This window comes from Aspergillus tubingensis, assembly GCF_013340325.1.
Source record: "Aspergillus tubingensis WU-2223L DNA, scaffold_15, whole genome shotgun sequence".
In the NCBI taxonomy this organism is placed as follows: domain Eukaryota; kingdom Fungi; phylum Ascomycota; class Eurotiomycetes; order Eurotiales; family Aspergillaceae; genus Aspergillus; species Aspergillus tubingensis.
This window is the reverse complement of record NW_023336289.1, coordinates 233,200-258,698: the sequence shown is the minus strand read 5'-3', so window position 1 is coordinate 258,698 and position 25,499 is coordinate 233,200. Positions and strand designations below refer to the sequence as shown.

The window sequence follows — 25,499 nt, the reverse complement described above, 5'->3', positions numbered from 1 at the left end:
GGGTATATTGCTATCAGAATCAGTCTCGCGAACACACTGATTGATCAAAGCAGCAAACATAAAAAGAACAAGCAGATACTCCAGACCCCATACATTCATCGTAGATGATCGTCGAAGATATTACCCCCACTAGATCCATTCATTACTGGTCAAACAACCTCCCCAATATCAAGCTTTGACAGACAAACTCATTGCCGACAATCTTGACATTACTGTTCACTCCCAGCTCATTGCCGTCAAAAGATTCCATCAGCTTCGACCGCTTACGCTTCCTCGAACCGGCGGTCGACAATGAACTACCCAGTGCCATGGCCTTAGCGGAGGAGGCTCGATCATCGTCATCGACATAGATCCAGTTCCAGCTAGTGCCATCGACTCCATCCGTTTGCGTTGCACTCAGGATCGCGCGCGCAGACTTGAGATCAGGCACGCGCTCGATGCGAGAAGCACCCAACGCATAGGTCAAGAAGAGATACGCCTTGCGTTTCTCCTCGTCTGCTCGACCACTGCGTCCCGTAACAAGAAGCACGGATTGTCCGTTGAGAAGATTGGGCCGGCCGGCGATGGTCTCAGACAGTCGAGCCTCTGTGGCAGGGTACGGGGCTAGGAAACGAGACTTGGTCGCGCCGTTGAGGTAGGTGGACTCCCCGGCTGGGAGGAGGTATATTTCCCAATCGAGGATTTGTCTTCGGGCAACGCAGTCCTCGATCCAGCGGTCAGAGAGGCAAGGGAGATTGAGTGCTAGGGCTTGCATGTACTTTGACCGACGAGAATGTTTGTCGGCTATCAGACAGGCAAATCCCACGTCTGCGGCACCACTAGTCAGCCGCAGATGGCCGTCTTGGGTACTAGGGAGTGGAGCAGAAGACTTGGTAGGTGTAGCAACTGGTGCACTGGGAGGGAGTTCGAACAACTCATTAAACCCGTCCTCTAGAATCCGGCCGTCGTTCTCCAGAATCATTCTGGCAATTCGTGATTTGGCCTCATTGTTGTCTCCGTATGACACCGCAAATACCATACCGGCAAATAGACCAGTGGAAAAGCGGAAGCTGCGCGAGAGTCGAGCGCCAGGGGACATGGGCGTGGAGTGTCTATCACCTGGCGTTTGGGGCCCACTTTCGGAAACAGCAGGCCCGGAGTCGTAGCTGAATGCCCGGTCTTTCAACTGATTCCAAAGGATAGTATCTAGGTAGATTCGGGAAATAGGAACAGTGATCCTGTTCTCTGTAACTGCTAGTCCTGAGCCGGGGAGACTTTTGCGCTGCTTCGGTGTCAAGATAACGGAGGAATATCCATATACGTCAGTCATAGGAATCAGTCCGTTCGCAGCTCCCTGTTCGATATCACTCAAAGTGAGCTTGTCGGCGAACCCAGAGATGATATGTGTCACCTTGGGAACATCGCGCATGTCCACCTTGACACCATCACCAATACGCAGCTCAAGTCGTTTCACCGCGCCAGTGGGTATCTCAAGCGGCGCGCTATCTTCGAATTTGACCAGATACCGCGACTGTGATGTGCCAAAGGGCTTGCCAAAGCACGTTGCAGGATAATACGCGCGCTTTGGCCCGCTCCATGGGGCAAGGACTTGGTTGACGGCGATAGGTACGTTCTCATGGCTAACTGAAGGCTGAGCTGGTTGTTGAACTCGAGGCGGTGTTTCCACAACTGGATCCTTTTCAGTTGCTATGTCTGTTGGTTGGGGTGCGACTGGTTCACTGGATGGCTCAGGTATTGAACTGGCCGCCTGATCCTCGTGAACGGCAGGCAGTTCTTCTTGAACGGGAGCATGCTCTTCAACCTCAGCAGGCACCTGTTTTACCGGATGTGAGCGACCTAGAAGCCGAGACCTCTCTTTACGAGAGACGTGATACTGAGTAGAATCATCCATATCCCATATACTCTCCGCTCTTCTAGCAGGTCTGGACCGTCTCCGATAGGTTGGCATTAGGTTGGTGGCCGGCTCAGACGGCTTCTCTGGCTCCACCTCAGTGATAGGTGGCATCTCCTTCTCTGGAGAAGGTAAGACATGAGTAGGCGCGCGAGGTGTAACAGGGAACACTGGGTCGGAAGCGTAAAAGCTCTGCCCACCGTTACCGCGGCGCTTCTTCCTTGGCTGAATAGGAGACATTGCAACCGCAGACCGGAACTCCCGGTCTTCAACGGACAGGATATTAATGTCAAGGTTGAAAGAGCCAGCCCCAATCTGTGGTGAAGCATCGGCTGCGATTTCCGTCAGTGCCCTGCGCTGTCTGCCGCTTGGGCTGGACAGAATTTTTGAGTTATGGAACGAGGAAGGTTTCAAAGGCGACGAGCTATCTGCAGCCATCGGTTGAGAACGAGACCCCCGTTCATGCGCATCCATGTACACCGGCGGCAAGTCGTCATCTTCTTGATCGGCTGCATCGGTTGTATTATGATCGTTTGGCCACCTTTGGTGACCAAGGCGGCTGGGACTGGTTTCCGGAATGCTTGTCATTGGTATGATTTCTGCAAAAGCCCTAGGAGCAACAGGAGTCTCGGCGACGCGCGAGGGCATAGATGAGGACTTGTCGGGTCGATCCAACGTAGATGGTTCGTTGCCTGTATCCGCGCCCCCCTGCACAGCTGAATTGCTTGACTCCATGTTATGCTCTTGAGCCAACGAGGGCCGTGGAGTCTGGGAGCGAGATGGACTGCCTAGCTCTGATCCAGGCCTGCTCACCGAGTGAGCGCAGCCTAACTCGAGCGATCGCCGGCTGGTCTGGGACGCTGAAGGGGGAGAAGAACGTATACGAACTTGCTTTGTGGGCGATGGAGTTGCTCTGTCTACATTAGACAAAGGGCCCATATGAGCCTGAGAGCCTGACTGATGTATGCGCTGCGCAGTCCATTGCTCCTCTGTGTCATCATTACCAGGATCCCTCCGACCAGCGGAGCGCTGAGAGTCCTTAATGACCGAGACCTGTGAGGAGTAGCATTCATGCAACTGCTCATCCTGTACAAAGCTGCCAGATAGCGAAAGCGACCTTTCTCGCGCGTTTACCGCTTCTCCATTGGTTGGACACGGACTTTCATGCAAGGCAAGAGCTTGCGATAGGCGGTCATGCGCGCTCGCAGCAGCAGCACTGGTTGTGGAAAGGTCGTGGCAATTCTCTTTATCTTCCTCGGCTGAACCATCGAGATCGTAAGGCCGTGGCGTGGGCTGTTCCAAGTCATCCTCTTGCTCTTGTTCCGTTTCTTCTTCGCTGAGCGCCCCATGCTGCAGCCCGGTAGACCCCTGCTCTCTCACCTCCCCGACTTCTCCAGAAGACCCATCAGTCAGATCTGGGCCTTCAGGCACTTCAGATACGGGATTTAGCATCATGTCCGCTTGATTACCACGCCGACTGGATGGCCTCGCAGGGGCTGTGAGCTCCACCAGCTGAGCATCAGCCTCGTTGTCAAACATCTTCCGGCGCCTCATTCGCTCAACAAAACTAGGCTCCTTATCAAATTCCCCGTCGCTTTGATCCGAGTACACATGGTTTGCAGAACGTGTCATTCTTTCATGCAATGCCTTATCCCGGTTGGCTTGAGATTCCTGCATGCTGATGTAGTTCCATCTGTGGGCGGACGTGTCACGTGGAAAAGTTGCGGCGAGATTATTGTAAGGTGAGGAGAGCGTTGTAACAACCGGGTGGCTCTGAATGGGAATATTCGGAGACGGTCGATCTGACATAGGGTCGGATTGTTGGCCGTTCACTAGAGGTGATGATGGAGCCTGAGTTGCCCTAAATACCTGGCTTAGTGCCAATATCCCACCACTTGACCCGATATCGGCCGCAAGGGGATTCCGCGAAGCCGTGGGAGACACAGTGGCAAGGCCCTCAGAGTGGGCACGCTTCACTGCTGTCATGGGAGTCTTTGTCAGAAACCGCTGCGACTCGGGAAAGAGATTCGGCTGATGCAGCATGGGCGAAGATTCTCCCAGCTTCGAGCTACTCTGATCCTCAAGGTCCTCGTTGACAGCATCAGTATGAAGGGGATCACAGCCAGATAGCAAATCAAGATGTCCGCTATCGCCTTCATGAAGGGTCATAAGCGTTGCCTGATCACCCAAATTGCTCTCCTGAGCGTTGTCCGCAGCCTCCTGGTTCTTCCTGATGATTTCATCGTAAACTGACTGAGAGACGACCTGCGTGTCCGAAGGAACGGCATCGACCGAAGGCATTTTCGTAGACGGAGGCACTAGGGCCGTAGAAGGGGTTGTAGAGTTGGGTTTGGATGCTGGATTCGTGTTCATCGAAGTTGTGGCATTATGTGATCGCGAGGATGACCGTGAAGGCGACAACGGCGTCGGGGATTTTCGAGCCTTCTCTTGAGCGGGTGAGGAAAATGGTGACTTTTGATGGGCTTCCGGGCGACAGTCGAAGTTTGCAACTGTCCCCAGGCCATTAAATTGCAGCTGCGAAGGTGCAGATTCCTGATGGATAGCAGACGAATGATGTTAGCGAATGGAGATCAGAGACTCCGCCACCGGGAGAGGCCGTCACTCACAAGCCCCAACGCGACGCGTTGCAGCTTCGCGATGTCGATGCTATCCTCCTGCGTCTCCATAATCCCATTTACACTGCGATGTCTGTTACACAGCACAAGTGATGGCTCATTGCCGAGGTGTCTGGCGCCCCAAACCCACGAACACTTTCACCACTCGGCTTCCTCAACTGTTCTCGTGCTCTTTCCAAATGGACGGAATACCGTAAAATGCAAAACGCGAAACGCGTCACTCACGTGATATCTCAATATTACCACTATTGGTTTAGCCTGTCCGAGTCGACAAGCCAAAGACGATCTACAATCCATCTATAGAACGAGAGGATGAGCAGAGGCAAGTATATAAAGAAATTATTATGGATAATTAGTACTATATAAGGAGCGCAGGAGGTCAATGTTGCATTCTTCACACCAGAATATCGTGATCAACAATGCCAACCATAATGGTTTGTGAGAGGAGCAGGGTTACATATGGTTACAATGAGTAAAGTGCTTTACGTCCTGCCAAAAGAAAACCCAAACGCTCGAACAGCACGATGCATATAGTACACAGAAACTAGATAATGCACTCATTCTAGTCCCGGGTCCGATTGGGGACCCATCTTCGAATAACCATTTCCCGGACTTGATAACGAGCCAACATCGAGCCAATATCCTCTTCCGAGGGAGTATCAAGCTCGTAAGACGTTGGTGGAGGGACTTCCACATAGCATACCACCAAACTCTTCTTCACCTGGGCCTGGACTCGATTGACACAATGCAGCCACCACCAACTGCGCGCTGTCTTCTCCTCACACTGGGCCTTGCGCTCGGCCGTTTCAGACCAGTAGCCATGGCCATAGGATGGGACGACCACGACAGCAAACTCAGCATGTGAGAAGACCGGACCACGGTTGTAGAGGATGTAGTCCACACCGAACTTCACTCCGGAGCGCACAACCCAACCCAAAGAACGGAAATGGTGGTACACAACATATGATATCATGAATGGGTCGTCCGGCGTGAGATCCACTGACGGGGCTCTAGGAGGGAAGTAGGAGTGTCGACATAATAATGGCAGCAGAGAAGATGTAGGAATCTCGGATTTGCGAGTATCATCGCGAACACGCAAGACACCCAGCCCATATGCAAGAAAGAAGGCCTCTTCGTTAGATAATTGAAGATGCTCTTCATTTTCCAATTCCGGCTCCTCATCTGCCTTACGCCCGTCCGCCTTTCCATCCGCAGGTGTTTCTGGCAAGCTCAAGATAGCCGAATCAGAAGCAAACTCCTTGGCTTGAACAACCGGAGAAAACCGCACAGTTTTGCTGCCACTAGGTGACCGCTTTCCGGCGGAGTTAGGGGTGCGTGCATTGCCGTCTTGTGATACTGAACGTTGTGACTCAAGGAGCTTGGCTTCCCTGGCTTCCCGTGCTTTCCTTAGGGAGAATTTCTCCGTAGTTGATAATGCGCCTTCAGAGCCACTGTTCGGAGTGGGTGAGAGGGATGACTGCTCGTTTGACGTCGCGGTGCCGTCCCTGGCAGCCGCTTCGGCCTTGAGTCTCTCCTCAATGGCAAGCTTTTCCATCCTCGCGCGCTCCAGTTTCAACTCGCGGCGTTCCGTCCGCCGCTGTCGTGTAACCTCTTCGCTAGTCATTCCCCCAAGTAGACCTCGTCTCTTCTTCTCACGCTCAAGCCAGCTCGGCTCACTTCGACTCAGGGTTCCCTTACCAAAGAAACCCATCTCCCATAGCGCCTTTATAGCCTTAGGGTCTGTGACATGGACCGAGGATGTGGCAGAGTCAAAGTAGGCAGAGTAGATTTCCTGGTGAGGGGGAGAAATAAAGTACGTCAGGTAGGAAAGCAGTACACTGACGAGCGAGAGAGGGTTATGGGGGATGAGAGGAGGGAGAGGATGCACCTCAACCGGGAAGGGGAAGCGATGGATGTGTCGGTAGTTGGGCCTTGGAGGCCGCGAACGACGAGCTGGGGAGGCAGCATTGTTTTTTTGAGAAGAGTCGGACTTGCCAGGAGCAGCTGTCTCCGAAGCAGGACTAGGAATTGTATTGGAAGCCATATTTAACAGTAATTCTTATAAGCTCAATTGGATAGATATTCGATTCTAACTACAGGGAAGAGTCAGCAAGAAACTCTTCAGTTACAAGCTGGAATGTAGCCGCCATCGCCAACCCCGACAGAAGTAATCAGAATCATTGTTGTGTTTCTCCTCAGATACCGTTGTAGTCAATACAAAGCCTTCACTGACAACAGCGAGAAATCAAGGTTGCCATTGCCTAAGCTTAGGTATGTCATCATCACCGGAGAAAACAATGAAAGCAAAAATCCTTCCAGCAAGACCGACAAGGCTGCTGGCTGAAGCTTACCCGAAATCCTGTGCAAGATCTGGGGTTGGTCAAGCCATTACACGAGAGGCAGCTTTGTCCCTCGTGATGCGATGTAGTGTATCTTAGAAATACAAAATATCAATTAGCGAAAGGATCCCAGAGTCATTATGCAAGACGGGAATGGATGCGCATTATCATCATCAACATCCTCAATATTCCCTCATCCTGCCCGAAGTGCGATGGGATGGTTTGCGGAAGGAAGAAAAAAGTTGTTTGGAGCTCGCTTGGGCAGCCTTAAATGGGACCGCGCGTGACTAAGCTGGCCCTTGGCCCGTGCCCCGTTCGCTCCGCCAAAAATTTCCTGCGTATCGCCGAAGTTCAAGTCCAGCGGTTTGGCATCGATAAACGCACTCGTTCACCACCCAGCACCTCTCTTTCGTGTTTCAGTCGACTAACAGATCTAATCTTTCAAGTGAGTCTGTCTTCAGTTTAATTCAATGCTACTCGCTCGTACTGACTGAAGTTCTACAGGATGCATCTTATGTGTATGTTTCTCCGCAGTCGGACTCCCCTCGATCGGTCATAACTAACGAATGCACAAAGACTCTCTGGGCCCTGATGGCAAGCGGGTTTACACCCTGAAGAAGGTCACCGAGGATGGTCGCGTTACCAAGAGCGCTCACCCCGCCCGTTTCTCTCCCGATGACAAGTACTCCCGGTAGGTTCCTTTTCGCCAACGGTATTTAGGCACATTGGAGAGAGAGTCAGGACTAATGATATCGGCTATCTAGTCACCGTGTGACCCTCAAGAAGAGATACGGTCTCCTTCTGACCCAGCAAGTCGGTATGAAACCCCGAGTACGATTCCCAACATGGTGGACATGGCTGACGACAGACTACAGACAAGGAGGCTGCTAAGCTGTAAACGGGTTGACGGGAAAACATGATTGAGATACAAAAGGTGCTTTGAATCATTTATGGCGAATGGTGTTATCTATGGTCTTTGGACGATGAGAAACTTTTGTTCGGTTTCTGTGCGGTGCCCATGGCCGGTATCTTAGTGTGCAAAATATACCATCCAAGAATTTGCTCTATATTCGTTACCTAGCATATGCTATATGTGTATGCTCTATAAATCCGTTGATCACGAGCCGTTCATCATAATCCATCACAGAAATAGACCAAAGGTGCAGCCATTAACTTTTAAGCCAGACGCCAACCCAGACTGATGCAAAAAGACGAGAAGCCATGCCATTACCGCTTCCTCGAGTTGACATTCCTGCCAGCTCCCACACGGACCCGACCGTTCCTGTTCCGCTCTCCAGTCAGGATGCTTGGGAGGTAGTCCTCGTCCATGAGGTCGTGCTCCTTGCGCATTCTACGGCTCTGCTCTGCGGTGGCTCGAACATACTCCTTCTGGTCTTCCGCCAGAATTAATTCGGTACCCCAGCCACCCTTACCACCACCTCCCTTCCACTTTCCGTTAGAAGTGCCGTGGACGGGCTTGGGGACACTGAAACGGTTGCCGCGGTTGTTCCACTGCATGTTCTTTTTCAGGTGCATCTTGAACTGTCCATTCGCATCAGTCGTGCAGGAGACGCGGGTAAGCGTGTCTTTGCCGCAGCGGGGACAAAACTGCTTGTTCATGTCTTTGGTGGTGAAGAAACAGGCATGGCACCGCTTGATGAAAGACTTCAGATGGCGAATTCGCTGCAGGGTGGAAGTGGAGAGCAAGTTCAAGTTCATCTGTAGCAGCACGTTTTGACACTGTATCCTAGTTAGTATGGAATATAGTCATCGGAGTGAGAGTTGAAAGCATACCGCAAAATCGGTAGTCATGGTGGCAACCTGCATCACCTTGGGTTCCGGCGCCGCAGCCGCAGAACTAGCCTCATCGCGGGCCTGCCGCTTCTTCAAGTTGGAGGGCGTGATCCAGCCACCATCCGAATCATCGCCATCATCTTCCTCCTCTTGGGCGTCGTCGGCGTCCTGAGGAGTCGGTTCCTCCGTCTGGGCCTCTACAGGGGCATCTTGCACCGCGGTCTCCTGTGTGCTGGTCTCCTCTCCCAAGCTTGCGTTCTTCAGATCTTCCGCAACGGCATCCACCTCAGCACCCTCGTCTTTGTTCTCTTCCTTTTGGGTGGTCTCGCCCTCAGTCTCATCCTTAGCCTCCTCTCCCTTCTCTTCGGCCTTCTCCTCCTTCACGGGTGGCTTTCCGTTCACCTGTTTCTGCCCCGGAACACTTCTCAGTCTCCAATCACCACCGTTCCGCTCGCATTCAATCTCGTATGCAAGCGCCAGAACCTCAATATCCGTTTTACTCAGGACAGCCCGATCACCAGTCTTGCGTGCAAATTCGCTCAGGACACTGACGCTTTTCGGGGATGGTGTGCGCTGCTTCAAGAAGGGGAGGTAGAGTGTCTCCACACGCTGGCGGGCGTCAGGGTCACGGATTTCGCTGACGACGGAGGGGGTGATGAGGAGTTCTTCGCATTGTGCGAGCAGCGTGGATAGCGGCGGGGTATTCTTCAAGATGGGACCGGCGTCAAGAACGATGGTGTGGACGGGCTTCGCAGGCGATGCAGAGTCCGTCATTTTGGCGGTGGATGATGTTAGTATCTCTGCGACCGTATAATGAATTTTGTGAATGAAAACCCAATGTAGGAGTAAAGTGTATTGATTGACTCTTGGGCCGCAATGGTTGGATGGAAATTCCTCGGATGGGATTTTCAGTTGGTCTGTGCATCGTTCCTTATCTTAGCGCCCGCTTATCGAGACTCTTCCGACTTTCTCACCATCACTCGCGCGACAACTGGTCAGTGCCATAGTAAACAAGCCGGAATTCCTCTGTCTGATCCATCGTCCCGGAAGATTCAGAATATTCTGACAGATTCCCTCGAAAAGCCACTATCGTGGTCTGTCTGTCATCTGGACATCCACAGACAAAGTCTATGTATTTCAAATCACATGGCAATGACAGGTCATTCTTATGCAGAAGGCCCCGTCCCTGATCCATCAGAGTCATCCAAAGTACGAGTACAGTAGCCTTCTCAAACCACGCATTCCTCGGAAATTGAAAAAAACTAGCAATCGAGGGGATTAGAAGCATCACGAGAATCTCATTAATTTCGCATGGTACCATCAGGATGCCGAGCTCTCCGCGCGAAAAATGAAAGGAGTGCGTGTTCAGTCCTTAGCAAAATGAATGATGGCGACTAGCATCAACCGAGCAAGGCCACGGTGAGTCCACTTGCCAAAAGTACTTGCATACAATTGACTCATTCTTCGTCTCGACCTGCACACAGTCAGTTTGCGGATTCTGAATGGAGGTGCCTGTACGGAGTACTCCGTCTGACTGCAGAAGTGCGAACAGTACCCTGGACATGCGTCTAGCTATCTTCACACTAATGCAGGTATCCATGGAATCAACAGACTGATAGGCCGTTCGTCCGGTGGATTTTTGCTGACAGGTATTCCGTACCGCGGATGTTTTCAATCCGATTCAGAAGCTACTGTATGTGACGGGGATCTATGGATATCGTGCAGGCTCACAGATATCAAAGCAATTGGCACTTCAAAATTTTGGGTTATTTTGTCGTGTTTGATTGGCTTTGCCATAACGGTGGCGCGCAAATGCCAGCTGACACTTCAACTGGAAGAACTTTTCAGTCACCATCGCCGAGCAACACGAATTTTGAGTAGACACGCAAGCAAGAACGACAAGAAATGGAGAGGGTATGTGTGTGAGTCCACGTGTGGACTTTGATCATCTTATGGTCCATGCTATACGCTCTATTCGATGCATGGCAGAATTCCTAATAATGGTTATATATAGAAAATCGCTGCGCTCGACCTGTCCAGACGCTGGCTCTCTGGGTAGAAGGCAACCCGGCTGCCTCGTCTCCATACAGTCAAACTCAGGCGATGAAATCTCCATATTTACCACCAGTTCATGAACACTATCAAACCACTCAATGGATCAAGAAAAGGTCTTCGGTAGTAATCTTGGTGATTCTTTGACCGGGTCGCTACGGGTATGATTCCCGAGATATATAATTGGGAGTAGATGAGTCCCACGATTGTGTTACCCAACTCCTGATGGCTGGTAGGAGATCTTGACGCACACTCCACTTCGGCCAATCCAGAATGCAGGCGTACTGATCGACCAATGGATATGGCTCTGCGTGGAACTATCAGTGCGGTGGCGACGAGTGAGGGTTACCAAAGCCGAAAGCGCAGCACCAAATGCTGCTTTCCTCCTAAAAAAAAACAAATGCACGCTATGGCCAACCGACAATGGACCGATAATCATCCAATTCTAAAGATCAATAGACAATAATTAAATGAGCGGACTCAAGTTTCGTCTGCGGTTGGCTGTTTTTGGCCAACCCGGAGGAAGGTCCCGGCGCGCCTAGTCGGATGTGATACATCGCCTTTCTTTTCCACGCCGGGCGTTTCAGTCAAATAACCGCACCAACGCCAGCACCCTACTGATCAATCAGCATTGTTTGACAAAATTGATGGCCTATCCGTCGAGTCTCCTCACGGGCTGTAGATAGAGACGCGAATTTCCGCCTGTACGGTACTTTGCCCCCCTGCATGTCCGTTATTCAATGTGGCTCTGTTTAAGGCCCCGGAAATCATGCCATGAAATTCCCAAAGAAGGAAATGACAGGTCGCATCGGCCAGCTGGCGCACCCAGAAGTACTTTTGATAACGGATAATGCCTCCCCCCTCACAAGGTCAAGTGCTTATCCAGGAATGAATCAATCATTTTGAGATTTATGGAGGTATCGATAGGGGAGAAAGTATGACAGCCCTCTGCATCCCTTACTCTGCTCATCCCTGCCCCTGTGTAGGACCTGTGGCAGGACTGATTTTGATTGATCCCTTCCCTGTAAAACATTACCCAGAAAAGCCTCTTAGGGGGAAAACAGAGAGTCACCCGATGTCATTTAGGGGCACAGGCCATTTGCAGGCACTGTGGAAAGGACAGACTCGGAGATAATTGATTCTTGCAGCTTACCTGGCCTCTGCGCTGTGGCATGGCTTAATGACAGCTCCGGCCCCAGTCCCAGGGCAAGGAGTCGTGGGCTCCACGATCTGCTGGCTGGGCAGACTGTCATCCAGCCCGTCAAGATTCGTCAGGTTCGAGACAGACAGACAGCTCTACGCACAATGTACTTCGTACGCACGCCAGTCGTATGCAAGTGCCTCCGCAGACGCATAGAACAATCCATGTATGCATCCAACCAGATGAGAGTTTTGGATACACCGTCGATCCACCGTCTCTCCACTTTTGTCTTTGACAGACCAAACTGGGCGGTATTTTTTTCAGTGACCGCGGATGCAGTCAATGGCTGATCATCATCGACAGTATCCATAACCCTAGCGACACCACAGGGCTGGAACATGTCGCTTAGGCCTCTGCTATGCATAGAGACCTCTCCAGTCACTCTCCGCAAAACCTACGCACAATGGCTGCAAGAAAAACCAGAAAAAGAAATCGCGCGAGGCACCAAATGTACCTTTTTGTTGCCTTTACCCATCTATCAACCTGAGTTTGTGCCAGGACCACATTGTGGCTGCTCTCTATCATTTGCTTATTTGTCTCCTCCCTTGCTTGCTTTTCCTGCCCTCCCTTTCTGCACCACACACCCATTGGGCCCAGCTCCTGTCCTAGGGTCGGTCCGTGAATCCGGAGCAGCAATTAGACATGACTGAGGATCTTCACGGGCTCGGTACCATTGGTCTATTCGCATCCTTCTAGTCAGACAGAGCCGTTACTGGGTCTTAGCAAGCGCAAAACGTTTATATCCCCATCTTTTCCCCCTTCCCCTGCGAGTGTCCCCCTCACAGTGACACGCGGAACAGTGCTCCTTTCGCTCATTGGGGGGTCAGTCGGACCCCAGGTTTTATATGAGTAACGTTGCTGGTCTCTGTACACAGAGGCCCGTGTACTCGTGAACCCTCGGCCACATTGTACCCTTGTTCAGCCCGACTTGTCTCTGGAACACCGAGAAACCAAACCTCGTCTAAGTGCTCCCACGGAACGATTATTTTGAATGCGACCATGATGGACTTTCACACTCATTTCGCCCGAACGGACGATGGTGCCCATGGATCATACGTGTCACCCCGAGGGGGTCGAGCGTTAGCTGTTAGTGTTGTGTTTACCAGTCTAGCAACATGTTGTGTTGCTGCTCGTATTTACACGCGCACCAAGTTGATGCACCGCATGGAGCCAAACGACTGGATGATATTGCTGGCCTTGGTAGGTGCATGAATCTCTGACAGGAAAACAACAAGTTGCTAACTACCGGGACTGGTAAGACATTGTCCTATGTCTTTATGGGTCTATTCGTCGTGGAGGCCCTGAATGGGATGGGCATGCATGAGGCACACATCCCGCCATCAGTCCTGTTAAAACAGATGAAGGTAAGCTAATAACTTATACAGCATGCGCGGCTTGGTGTTAACATAAGCTGGTCGATCAGGCATTCTGGCTTACCATTCCATTCTACAATGCTGCATTGCTGCTTGCCAAAGCGTCAATTCTAATGCAGTATTTCCGCGTGTTCCCAACCCGGCGCATGCGGCGCATTTCCTGGATTATGATCGGCGTGCTTGCTACCTACGGATCATGGGCGGTTCTCAGTGCTTTCCTCAATTGCATCCCCGTCGCCAAATTTTGGAACCCAACTATTCCGGGATACTGTCTGAGCATGGAGGGACTGTGGTTCTCGAACGCGTCCATGCACATCGCTACCGATATCGTGATTTTGTTGATACCAATCCCAGCCTTGTCGGGGCTTGAATTGCCGCAGAGGCAGAAAATGGCCTTGATTTCAATTTTTGCTCTGGGTGGATTGTGAGTGTTCCGGTTACCCACGCACTGTTAGCAATGGAATCTTACTAACGCTGTATCTAGTGTCTGCGTAACTAGTGTTTGCCGGTTGGTTTCCTTGAAGAAGATTTCCGACTCTACCGACCCTACTTGTAAGTCGTCCCTCTAGTGCACCACGCGGCTTGTGACTAACAGAGTACTTAGACGACAATGTCGGTGCTGCATCCTGGTCTGCAATTGAATGCAACACGGGGATAATCTGTGCTTGCCTGCCTACCCTCCGGCCTCTCATTTCGCGACTCCTTCCACACTTCCTCTCGACTCTAAGCGGTGGAGGCCATGCGTACGGCTACGCACATGCGCCCTCGTCGCAAAGCCAACCGCCAACGTTCTGGAATGGCACAGGCACGGTGACGACTACGATTACCACACACATGGATAATCTGGAGTACGCTCATTGCACGGGAGACTCGGACAGATATCTTACACTTGTCCCGGGACATGAACTTGGGGGAAAAGGAAAGCTTATGGTGCGAGAGACCAATAATTCGGCCGGTCTCCGCGATTCAGTGACGGGGAAGGATTTGCGATCAGACATCGCATCGCCGTCATCATCGTGAACAGCGTACAATGAGCAGTCGACCAGGCCAATAGGAGTCGCAATATGTTGATGTCATTCTTACTGCTAATATATTATAGGAGCTATTGTTACCATTTCGTTCTTTAAGCGTGTGTTTCCTTTCTGTCTATACCTCTGCCGATGTATCTACTGGCTGTTGCCTTGTTCGACCAAGTTATATATATACTATACTATTCTTTGTGTCAGGCCCCCGTGCATTCCTTCATGATAAGGCCAAGCGGGGTATGGCAGCTAGCCCTAATCGGCAAGCAATCCCCAGTCGGCCCTCCACTACCGGCGAAGCGCCGCAGCGGCCTAAGAATCATGACCCACTGAAATGGTGAGCGATCCTGCCATCTTCGGGCCTCGGCAATTATCAGTGAGACTGAAGATTCTTTTCGATGATTCCACAGTGCGGATAAGTCACAGAATGTGCAGCAGTGACTTGCTTGCAGACGACCTTTCTCTCTCATTCCCGCAAACCAGCACCCGGCGCAACACTATAAAACAGTAATCTAGCAAGTTGAAGGCCTCAAAACTGAACCGAAACGGTTATCATTTTATCCCGACATTTTTCAATCGGTGTTTCGGCAAGATCCTAGTTCATGATCTGAGGTAAGATTATAGTCCGTCGGCCCGTAGCATGGGCCACCACGTCTGGCCTATTGCCGGCTTCAGGCTTCGATACCGAGCTAACGACCGGTAGATACTATGCCTGCCTTGATAGGATTAAGAATCGCTGACGCTCTATTTGTGTCATTGATCCTGTGTATAATGCACAGACGGCTAGGTCTGATGTTGGCCCGGTAGGATCTAGATTGAGTGCTTCTTTAGGTTAGATCGTCATCCTTCCTATGCATAACATGGTAGGTGCTTTCTGAGCACTTGCATTATCTTGGTAAAATTAAATGCAATGATGGAGACCAAGTGTGGCGCTGAACGTAGATGGATTCTCTATGACGAATATACGGGGCGAGGCCCTACCTCCTGCCTGGTTCCTTTGTCTTTCGTTGACAGAGGACAATTTTTTGCCCACAACATACATTGTTGCTTTTCTCGGTGGACGACACTGGAACACAGACATGAAAATTGGGAGGAACATGAAACCCTCGGCCCCTGAGCATGCTTGCAACGAATGTCGGATTCGTAAGGTTCGATGCGACAGGAAATCGCCCTTGTGCTCTAGTTGCCGCAAGTCAGGGTTGGTCTGTCAATACATCAAGGGGAAGCGGATTGATCATACCAAGAAGCTGTCTGTCTCATCCTGGAAAGTCTGATTATTGTGGCTGACTTGGTTGCAGAGTAAATGATGTTCAATCACTCGCAATTCGTTTGCAACGATTTGAAGAAGCCCTTGTTCGATTTTCATCTAGCGTACAAGCCTCCACCTCGCCTCTCAGCAATTTCTCGACCACCTATTACAGCCCAAACTCCCGACGATCGAGTGTCTGGGGATTATGTAGCAATTTCAGTACATCCGAGGAAAGCCAGACAGATAAATTGGTTGCTGAGCCTTTGGGGGGTGATGGGTACGAGCAATCGAGCTCAATTTATACTGAAGCTCAAGCTGCTGGTGACCAGTTTGCCTTGTCATTGCCACCATCAAACAGCCCCGGGTTATCAATTGAAGCCCCCTCTACCTCTGGCTCGCTGCTGCAAGCTCAGATTGCCAGGCTGAGTGCACTCTTTCAAAGGCTGGCCAAGGACAAACCTCCACTGTTGGATTTTCCCCAATATGATGACCAGCCGTCCCGTCTTCCACCACGAGCCTTTCTGGAAACCTTCATCGACACATACTTTACCGAGCTCAATCCGTTGCTCCCCATATACGACCGACAGAGCGTTCTGACGGCCATGCGGACTCAGTACGAAACCATGGACGTTCCTGATCCAGCCTGGATTGTATCGCTCAACAGCATCCTCCTTCAGACATTGGAAGGAAAGTCCACCGCAGCGAAGAAGACAGGCATGATACCTCTAGAAGCGGGCCTTATCACTTACCTATTGCAGAACATCCGGCAATGCTTCAACAATTTCCAAATCTTACTAGAACCGCGTATGGCAAATGTGCAAGCCCTCTTGAGCCTGGTATGACAGATCTACATTTATATGAACCCAACTAAAGGTTGATGCAGGCTTTGTTTGCTCTCAAGTACTTGCAATTCACTATGTTCGAGGCACTCTTTACCCAAGCCTGTGAGCTCGCCAAATCGATGGGATTACACCGGAGCAAGGGCAAGCCATGCGCTGAGGGTCGGAATCTGTTCTGGTCTCTCTTCATTATAGATGTGAGTTCGTCATCACCTTTTCTGTTCTCCGCTAATTGAACAAGAAACACATATCCCTAATCATCGGCACACCATGCCTCTTGCCATCCTATGACATTGGTCTCCCGCTTCCCACCAGCTCCGGCATGCTACTCAGCGATCAATTCGATGCGCGCATCTCCCTCGCTCGGATTCAGGAAAGAATCTCTCGCAGTCTTTACGCCAGTATTCCGCGCGTCAGTCGGAAATGCCTGAGGCGGCGTGCCTATAAGCTTGTTCGACGCCTCAACGACTGGACCACCCAGCACAGTCACATTCTCTACCCCCCAGCCAGCACCACCACTACTGCACAGCAGGCCATCGAACTCCGATACGCCCTCTGCATCTGCCATGTGTTAGTGCAGCGCTGCATACCTGCTTTGGAGAGTCGCCAAGCTCGACTTGAGCATGCTCGCACGGGGTTGCAGCTTCTTCAGGAACTGTGTGAGAGCTACCATCCGGGCGACAGCATTTCCGGCTTCTCCATGTTTGAAAGGTAAATGGTTCTCCTCATTACTTTTCCAGTCAGAGAACTGATACAGATTGTTTGCCAGCATCCTGCTACGTTACCCCATTGTCCCCTTCCTCGAAATCTACATCCATCTCCTCAACCCCGAAGATAATGACAGCCCAGCTGTCGTGACTTCCGACGTCAACGCCCTTGTTTTCTTCGCCAAACGTGCAGAGTGTCTTGCTACAAACGCTTGTGAAGGCTCTCATGCCGAAACTATCCGCTCTATATCTCAGCTATGTAGTCAGATTGTTACTTCGATTCTTCAGCAGAACCGGCGTCTTCAAGCACAAACAACAACACCGCATGGTTCCGAATCAAGCTGTGAACAGAAACCATCAACACCGAATAGCTATTGCGTTGACTATGGCGGCACAAGTGTCTGGGGTAATGATTTCGGAATGATGATGGATGGGCATGGTAGCTACCATAGATACGATGATGTGTGGTGTTAAATGATTTTCTGTAATTATATGCTAGGCATTACTTGAGTAGTCTTCAACAGACTCTTTTCTATGGAAGACAGATAACCCTACAGCACTCTTCGCTTTTCTGTACACAGTTTAGAATGACTACTGGCTCACAAGTATGATCCTGACCATGTTGAATGACTTGTTAATTCATGAATGAAATATCCCATCACAACCAACGCCCCTACAAATCAAAACAGATGACTAGTTCACTACTGCAACGGATTGGCCACATTCACACTCAGCAACTCAATCAATTCATCCACATCCTGCAACTCCTCCATCCCCAGCACAGCCTTTTCAATCTTCTCCTGCCTCTCCACCCCAATCAACCCGCCCGTCAACCGACGAAACTTCTCCAAGATCTCCTCATTCGAAATGGGTTCATCCACCCCCTTCGGCTTCAACAACGAATGCTGAACCTGACTACCATCCGCAAACGTGATGGAGATCAACGCACCGCACCCAATATTCGGCTTGTCCAACTCCGCCGTATGCACACAACTCGTCTTTCCAATCAATTCCCAAACCTCATCCCGATCCAACTTTCCCGACGAGAACTGCTCCAACAACACCTGTCCATCCACCAACTGCGACGCCGCCACAAACGCCGTATTCATCTGCGCCCCCGTCGGCGTCAACGGCCTCGTCTCCGGTGCCCATCCACAATGATGAAACACCGCATCACTCAGCTGGATCCGAATCTCCTTGATCTCCCCTAATTTATCCCGTCCAAATCGCTCCGGATACATCTCCTGCATCTCCGCCAAACACTCAATGGTGCCATGAATTCCCCCACAGCACGCATGCAACTTCAACCGAATCCACTCCGCCGTATGCCAAAACGTCCCCAAATCCTTCGCCACTTCCTCCGGCTTAGAACTAGGTGTATGCTTCGATCCCAGTCCAAACATCGCCAGAAAACCTCCATACGGCCGCTCGAACACTTTCTTGATACCTTCGTATCCTCCCCACGCTAACATCGTGCCCAACAGCCCATTCCTTGCCGCGAAACCATGATGCATCCGCTTCACCATCCCGTCGTACTGCGCCGCCATGAGTCCGCATGCTTGTGTCGCTGCTACTCCGATCGCGTCTTCGACTTGACCCGCCGACAAACCGAGTAGTTTTGCGGAACTGCCTGCGGCAGCGGGTCCACCAAATACGGACCCGCAGTGCCATCCCTTCGCGAGCATCTCGGTGCCGTGCAGCGCCATGCCCACGCGCGGACCAACTTCGAACCCTACCACCGAGGCGAGAAGGAGGGCTCGCCCGTCGATGATGCGCGGAGCAGTCGGATGGTCCCGTGCACTGACGGCGGCCGCGAAGAGAGGAGGGATGACCACGGCTTGCGAGTGTAGGGGCGCCACGCTGTGGTAGTCATCTACTTCGCAAGCTTGGATCCAGGAGCCGTTGAGGGTTGCCGCGGCGATGGCACCGAGACGCTGTCATTATAGATTAGTAACATATCAATATGTACTGGAAAGTAAAATTAGGAGAAAGGAAGGCCTACCTCTTCATACCCAATAACCACATGCTTCCCCTTCTCCTCGAAGACAGCCATCGCATCAAAAGCCTTCTGCGACCATGGGACGCGCGCACCGACGAGTGCGCAGGCGATGCCATCGAGAAAGAGGTACTTGGCGCGGGTGCGGACGGAGTCTGGAATATCTTCTAGCTGGAGGGAGGCGATCCAAGTGCAGAGTTGGCTGGTGACGCCGTTGGAGGAGTTATATGCTTTGGTATCTTTCTCCTCTGCTGTTGTTACTTCCTCTTTTTCTTGGGGTTGAAGGTCTTTTTCTTTCTCTTTTGGACCATCTACCCCGTTGAGGGTAGTATTGGTGGTAGGGATGGGCGAAGTAGCAGAAGCTGCTTCAGATTTAGCAGTGATGGCGACCATATTTAATGTAGTACAGAAAAATCCTAAAATAATTCTTGATTGATTGATTGAGAAAGAATGACCTATCTCCCAGATATTCGACACCCTATTTATAACCCCAAAGACACGCAGAGAGAACGTCATCCAAACAAGTAACACGAGACAAGCAATCACCAACGGACAACGTCGGTGTACCTTGCCTGCCCTACCACTACCTACTACCTGTTCTACTACTACCATCATAACACCTACTAACAAACCAGTTAGTATCCCACACAAGCCCCCTCACTCAATATCCAAACTATGAAATGATTGGTCCCGGTAATGCAGGAAGGAAGCTAGTTGGACGCCTAGAAAGTAGTCTAATGCTCCTCCAGTCGGATAAGAGGAGGATTTCGGGGGTGTTAACAATACCAGTCGATTATAGGCTGGGCCGACCGGGTTCCGAGAGCCGATTTTCGTGTTAGTCTGGTTTCCTTTTACTTTTGGCTCTCAGGGGTCTGGTGATCTTGGTAACGGAGCATGTGATGGTGAACTGTATATAGAATTTTTTTGGGATATTGATTTATGTCATGAGTGGTGTTGTCTGTATGCATTGCATCGCTGAATTACTTCCTTCTGTCGATCGATCGGTTGGTTGTGTGGGATGGAAAGTAAGTAAGCAGTAGGCAGTAAGCAGTAAGCAGACCGGGTAATCGGCGCTATTGTGCTATAGAGAAGAGGACATATAGAAGGTGGGGTGGGAATGAGGGCTTACGCTTGGGCCTTATCTATAATGTATAGTGGTGGATTATTATAGTCTCGGACTCGCGTATGACGTATGTCATGAATGGAGGCAATCAATTGCCTTCTTGGGGAAATAATCTATTCTATTCGACTACTTCCTGTTGGTCGTATCGTCTAGTGTAGTAGGATTCATGCCTTGCTTTGATTACCGTTCGTATTTAAGGTTGAGTTAGTTACATAATCTGCTGTCTTGCTATGTTCAACCCTATGTTATCACCGAATCAGCCTTTCCACTATCTCAGCTCTCAATGTCCGTGAGCAATTCGTACTGATAAGTGTGAGACCACGTCTCTTCAGGATACAGACTAGTGAAGCCCTCATGACGGCCTGGCGTGACTTGAATATCTAGATTATCGCAGAATGTATTGTCGCCATCGCAGCTGAGCCCTTCCATGTCTACCCACCGATTGCGCCACAGTTAGAGAATGGTCTCCAGTGTCAAGATTGTGGTGATGAGATGGCTATTTATAATCTGATTTCTACTAGATGGAGTATGTGCTACTCACTGGTGGTCCTATTCGGTATATTGCAGATATGGTGTTGTTAATTCTTCCATGTTGAAGAGGAGATATCATGGAGAGGAGTGGAGGGAATAGTGATCATGAGACAACCAAGTAAGTCTGTTGGTAGGAGAGGATTTCCCGTGTCACTCCCTTGCCTTGGAGTAATCCTTTGCTACACTAGCAGCTCTACTTGGCTTGGAGCTTTAACCAGCTCAATGTGTTACTCTGCAGTAAGTAGAGCAAGCACAAGCCGTTTTGCTGACTCACTGCTCTCACTCATGAAAGGTAGAATGCTCCAACTTGTACTCTCATCAAATTCACATCAAAACTATGTATACACCAAGTACTATATATGACAAGCAATCACTACCGAATCAATCATACGTCTTCAACCAAGTAAGCGGCGTCTCAGGCATCATACCCGCCGCCACCAACTGCCCCCTCAGATGATGCACACACAGCACCTCTCCACCGGGCATTGTCTCCGAAGTCTCCAAATCCGCCCACCAGAACCGAAATATCGGCTTGAACCTATCCAACTCAAAGAACTCCTTTAGCACGCCTTTTTTTACGTGCTTCCACATATACACTATCTCGGCCCGCCACGCCCACCCATGTCCCTTGATCTGCCAGTCCCGGGCAGTGAGAAGCATCATCGCCTCGATATATCGCACCGGCATGGGCATCTTAACCGGGTACAGGGTATCAGGGAACCGGCCCCAATGCTGCTTGTCCTTCTGGGGAGGGAGACGGGGATTACTGGCGAGGATGAAATGCGGATCATCTTCGAACAGTTCTCCTAGAGTGAGCTCAGGCAGGTCCCAGAAGAGATATCGCTTCTCGTATAGACAGAGATCAATGTGAAATACTGTGTTCATTTCTCCCCAGACAATCCCGTTTAGGTGGAATGAGTGGTAGGGGATGAAAGGCGTTTCGCGGGCTGAACAGGTCCTTTGTCCCATGTGGGGAAAGGGACAGAGCAGATGGGTGTAGTACATGGGTTGCTCATCGGGAAAGTTGGCTTTGCGGAGGATGCGGATTGCTCTGTGTATATCATGGCTTTCGAGGACGAGTTCGATGTTCTGTTAGGCTTGGTTAGTCGGTTGTAACTAGTAAAGATGAGATCAGGCAGTTGACTAACGCCGCGGAGCCCAGGCGCTCCCAGGGCTTCAGACATGTAGTCGCCAATTAGGAGACATGGTATACCGTTCTCTTCAAGGAGTTGTACTATATCTGCGATCAGTTGGTAGTTCACCTCCTGACCTGCGTATTGGTATCCAGACATTTTGGTTTGATGCAAGTAAGGCAGTGTCGCTGTAGGACAAGAATGTGTCCTCAAAGGTAGGTTGACAGGAATATAAATCATTGGAGTTGCATGTCTGACCATGGTGATTGTTGAAGCCAAACCTTGTGCGAATAAGCGACATGGAGCTTAATGAGGATATCTTCTACCTGGTGGAGGACACTTATAGGGTCACTCCTTGTTCTGCAACATAATAGAGATGTTATGCAAAGAGGACTTCACTGTCAGTTGCCGATTGCATAAGGCTCAATAGTATTAGGGCGCTTTAGCTGGGCTGTAGCGAAATGCGCAACCCTCCAATTCGGGGCTTTCCGGATGGACGGAGAGGAGTGTATATCATGCCTTTGTTTGCTTTGTCTTGAAGTTACCAGGCATGCTTCAGTTGAACCTTTATCCTGGAAAGTTAACTGGATATTATTGTGAAAGATAGATTGCAGCTGTGCTGGAATTTCCCACATCGTATATCGCACATCTGTTGAAACATTTACTACCATCTTAGTCTCGAGGTATCAAGAGTTTTCTTCAGATCCATCCTCTTACTAATAATATCTCGGGGATGTAGATATAGTAATAATACCAGTGAAGCAAATATATGCCTTAGAAGGGGGGCTCGAACCCCCTGTAGATCTGCGGTCAGTGTAACTGACCTCTTATAAGATCTTGTCGACTATATTTCAATTGGACCTTAACGGTAAATCCCGGTAGCATGATCCATTTAAGAGGGAGTGCAAAGACTTAGCTATAAGCATGAAAGGCTAGATAAATCCCATTTAGACTCCTTTTGTGGGATATTCCGATCCACGGAACATTCCATAAGTTCAAAGGAATCACATCTATCAGAGCCTGCCGCTTGAGTACAAAGCGTATACGGTTTCATCAATCAAATTCTTTGTTCGCTAGATGTCTTAACATTCGTTTCATACAACTCATACGATTTCTACTTCCATTTGAAATAAAGAACCAGCACCTTTGCCAATATACAATGAACTTGAGTCTACTAGTTAGCGGCTTGATATACAATTCTTGCGATAGTCTTCCACCCTCTGAAGAACCATCACACTTACTTCTACTAGCAGCCCTGAATTTGTTCACACCGTAGACCGTCGAGGAAGCGGAGAACATGGTGATCGAAAGATAAGATGTATCCATCCTTCAACTTCATATAGACCAAAGTCCGCCCAGATTTCTCCAACGTCAGTCAGTCATGTCAGAGAAGATATCGTGATGACTATAAACTATGCAGCAAAACCCGAATACCATATTGCTCCATACAATCGCCCATCCACATACTGCCCACCCAGACCGCCCCACATACCGCTCCAAGCGGCAGAACTCCATTTGGGGGAGGGGGGCAGAATATGGGTCGTACTATGGACATGGCATTTGGATCTATTTGGCTATAACTTTTTAGAGTACTTCGGTCTCGTGGTAGAGCTACTTCTTCTTATTTGATTGGGGCGATGCTTTGCTGATTATTTTGGGGTTGGATTCATATGGTCGGTGCTGGAGGTTCTCTATTTGGTATGGATATCGAGGTGAAAGCTACATATTGGACTTGAATATGCAGGACAGCCCAGTCTCGATTCTTTGTCCTCTCCCAGCATGAAAGTCAATACTTGAATGCAACCTCAAAAGCCCGCGAGTATGCTAGGCCCAATCAACGTAAGGAACTTCGGAGTACTACACATAGCATTGGGAATCTATATCTAGACTATCATCAAAGTACAACATGTCTAAAAGTCAGCAAACTCCTTGTCAATCTCCTCAAAGTAGTCGAAGAAACCCTTGAACAGCTGCACTCCCAGACCAGGGTCCCGACTGCCCGTTGTCGCCCGGATACTATGCATACTGAGCTGAGGAATGCCCACATCGATCGCCCGCATGCCAATCCGGGAGCTGGTCATGGGCCCGATAGTGCCGCCGCTGCGGGAATCATTGCGGATCTGGAAGACCTGCAGGGTTGAGCCGCAGCGCTCAGCGACACGCTTCATGAAAGCATGGCTCACACTGTCCGTCGTCATGTGTCCGTTCGAGTCGGCGGAGACGGACACGCCGACGTTCAGGCGCGGGGCGTGGTTCTCCAGGTACACGTTGAGGAAGTTGGGGTTTACGGCATGAATGACGTCCGAGGAGACGAAGAAGCTGTTGGCCACAGTCTGCGCCAGTACGTTGGGTCCATAGCTCGGAGCGAAGGCCTCGGCGATGCGCTCCATCACGCTGCTCATAAAGTTGGACCGAGCACCCTGGCGGAGCAAACTGCCAATCTCCTCGTCGTCAAACATACCGACCATCTTCACAGATCCGGGGGATGTGCTGTCTGGTGAGGCGATCAGAGCCTCCTGAGCCGCGTAGCAGCATAGCTTGTCATCAATCCGCCCCGCAAAGATCAGGTCCTTCTCCAGACCACCCAGCTGCGCTGGCTGACTGTCATAGAGTTCCAGTTCCCAGTTGAGAATGGTGTTGTAGTCCGTAATGCCCAATTCCTTGGAGATGACCTTGACGAGCTTCTCCGGCTGCGTAGAGGCAAATGAGCCCGCCGCGAAGGGGCTTGTAGTGGACGACGTTTGCTGCTGGAAGAGGTCGGAGTTGTCCACGCCAATCACAGGTACCATCTGCGTCTCCTTGTTGAAGGGGCCCTGGGACGGCGCGCCGAAGTGCGGTGCAAGGGTGGGAATACGGGCGATCGGCCAGTCCAGCTTGACCAACTTGGGCTCGACCTTTCCGCTGCTAGGGTCCCGGACCAAAACACGGCCACCAATAGATAGATCCCGATCCCACCAGGTCTCATTCAGAGCACCAGCATATGGGGCAACCCCGAGCTGCTGAAAGCCGGCCTTTGTGGGGAGCTTGGACACGGGCTTCAACTTGGCGGTGAGGGCGTCAATGTGACCGGCCACGATAGCCATACCGTTTCCACTCTTGTAATCCTTGCCAATGGAGAACGCGATAAACGCGCTGGAGTTTCGAGTGCAGTAGTATTTCCCGCCGCGTTCAAGCTTGGAGGTCCACGCTTCGCGCTCGGGCAGGCGCTTGTAACCTTTGCTTTCCAGCTGTTTGGTGAAGCCGTCAACAGCATGGAATATGGTCGGGTTCGCCGTCATAAACTCGCAGTAAGGTTTCGCATAGTCATCTGGGTTAACGGACCCCGGTCCCGCGGTAGGTTGCGCAGTGGGAGCAGGAGAGACTGGAGAGTAGTCCTGGACCGGGTCGGGGAGGTGGCCGGACGAGCTGGGACGATAGGCCATGGCGGCCTCACGGAGGCCCATGATGTTCTTCTTGGCCATGGAGCTGTAGGAAAAGTAGTAAATGTGGTAGATGAAGTAGTGGAATAGTCAAGTGGGCAATTGAGGAGGAAGAGGATGAGGAGAGGGAGGGAATTGGAGAAGAGCGGAGAAGGGACGAGGTCAGCTGAGCGGAGCTTCGACGATCATTCCGA

General features: G+C 50.8%; 9 protein-coding genes across 9 annotated transcripts; 3 read left to right on the top strand and 6 right to left on the bottom strand.

The window, feature by feature from the left end:
- Positions 1–142: 142 nt before the first annotated feature.
- On the bottom strand, positions 143–4,578 carry AtWU_10914 (chromatin-binding protein RAD9; the record flags this gene model as incomplete). Its single annotated transcript, XM_035506016.1, has 2 exons — positions 143–4,444; positions 4,519–4,578. The coding sequence occupies 2 exons, from the start codon at positions 4,576–4,578 to the stop codon at positions 143–145; spliced, it is 4,362 nt and encodes a 1,453-aa protein (XP_035361909.1).
- Positions 4,579–5,089: 511 nt separating this feature from the next.
- On the bottom strand, positions 5,090–6,571 carry sen2 (tRNA splicing endonuclease subunit SEN2; the record flags this gene model as incomplete). The annotated part of the gene is made up of 1 exon (XM_035506015.1): positions 5,090–6,571. The coding sequence occupies one exon, from the start codon at positions 6,569–6,571 to the stop codon at positions 5,090–5,092; it is 1,482 nt and encodes a 493-aa protein (XP_035361908.1).
- Positions 6,572–7,371: 800 nt separating this feature from the next.
- Positions 7,372–7,764, top strand: AtWU_10912 (H/ACA ribonucleoprotein complex subunit NOP10; the record flags this gene model as incomplete). Its single annotated transcript, XM_035506014.1, has 4 exons — positions 7,372–7,384; positions 7,443–7,557; positions 7,631–7,683; positions 7,742–7,764. 4 exons carry the CDS (start codon positions 7,372–7,374, stop codon positions 7,762–7,764), a joined length of 204 nt encoding a protein of 67 aa, XP_035361907.1.
- Positions 7,765–8,093: 329 nt separating this feature from the next.
- AtWU_10911 (rRNA-binding endoribonuclease) lies at positions 8,094–9,434 on the bottom strand (the record flags this gene model as incomplete). The annotated part of the gene is made up of 2 exons (XM_035506013.1): positions 8,094–8,606; positions 8,661–9,434. The coding sequence occupies 2 exons, from the start codon at positions 9,432–9,434 to the stop codon at positions 8,094–8,096; spliced, it is 1,287 nt and encodes a 428-aa protein (XP_035361906.1).
- Positions 9,435–12,912: 3,478 nt separating this feature from the next.
- Positions 12,913–14,306, top strand: AtWU_10910 (uncharacterized protein; the record flags this gene model as incomplete). The annotated part of the gene is made up of 5 exons (XM_035506012.1): positions 12,913–13,113; positions 13,173–13,277; positions 13,337–13,710; positions 13,771–13,838; positions 13,891–14,306. 5 exons carry the CDS (start codon positions 12,913–12,915, stop codon positions 14,304–14,306), a joined length of 1,164 nt encoding a protein of 387 aa, XP_035361905.1.
- Positions 14,307–15,405: 1,099 nt separating this feature from the next.
- Positions 15,406–17,577, top strand: AtWU_10909 (Zn(II)2Cys6 transcription factor; the record flags this gene model as incomplete). Its single annotated transcript, XM_035506011.1, has 5 exons — positions 15,406–15,557; positions 15,607–16,393; positions 16,441–16,593; positions 16,638–17,107; positions 17,166–17,577. 5 exons carry the CDS (start codon positions 15,406–15,408, stop codon positions 17,575–17,577), a joined length of 1,974 nt encoding a protein of 657 aa, XP_035361904.1.
- A 227-nt stretch (positions 17,578–17,804) lies between these two features.
- AtWU_10908 (MmgE/PrpD family protein) lies at positions 17,805–19,492 on the bottom strand (the record flags this gene model as incomplete). Its single annotated transcript, XM_035506010.1, has 2 exons — positions 17,805–19,037; positions 19,106–19,492. The coding sequence occupies 2 exons, from the start codon at positions 19,490–19,492 to the stop codon at positions 17,805–17,807; spliced, it is 1,620 nt and encodes a 539-aa protein (XP_035361903.1).
- A 1,642-nt stretch (positions 19,493–21,134) lies between these two features.
- Positions 21,135–22,045, bottom strand: AtWU_10907 (nuclear transport factor 2 (NTF2) domain family protein; the record flags this gene model as incomplete). The annotated part of the gene is made up of 2 exons (XM_035506009.1): positions 21,135–21,842; positions 21,902–22,045. 2 exons carry the CDS (start codon positions 22,043–22,045, stop codon positions 21,135–21,137), a joined length of 852 nt encoding a protein of 283 aa, XP_035361902.1.
- A 1,751-nt stretch (positions 22,046–23,796) lies between these two features.
- On the bottom strand, positions 23,797–25,347 carry AtWU_10906 (M18 family aminopeptidase; the record flags this gene model as incomplete). The annotated part of the gene is made up of 1 exon (XM_035506008.1): positions 23,797–25,347. The coding sequence occupies one exon, from the start codon at positions 25,345–25,347 to the stop codon at positions 23,797–23,799; it is 1,551 nt and encodes a 516-aa protein (XP_035361901.1).
- Between the last annotated feature and the right edge of the window lie 152 nt (positions 25,348–25,499).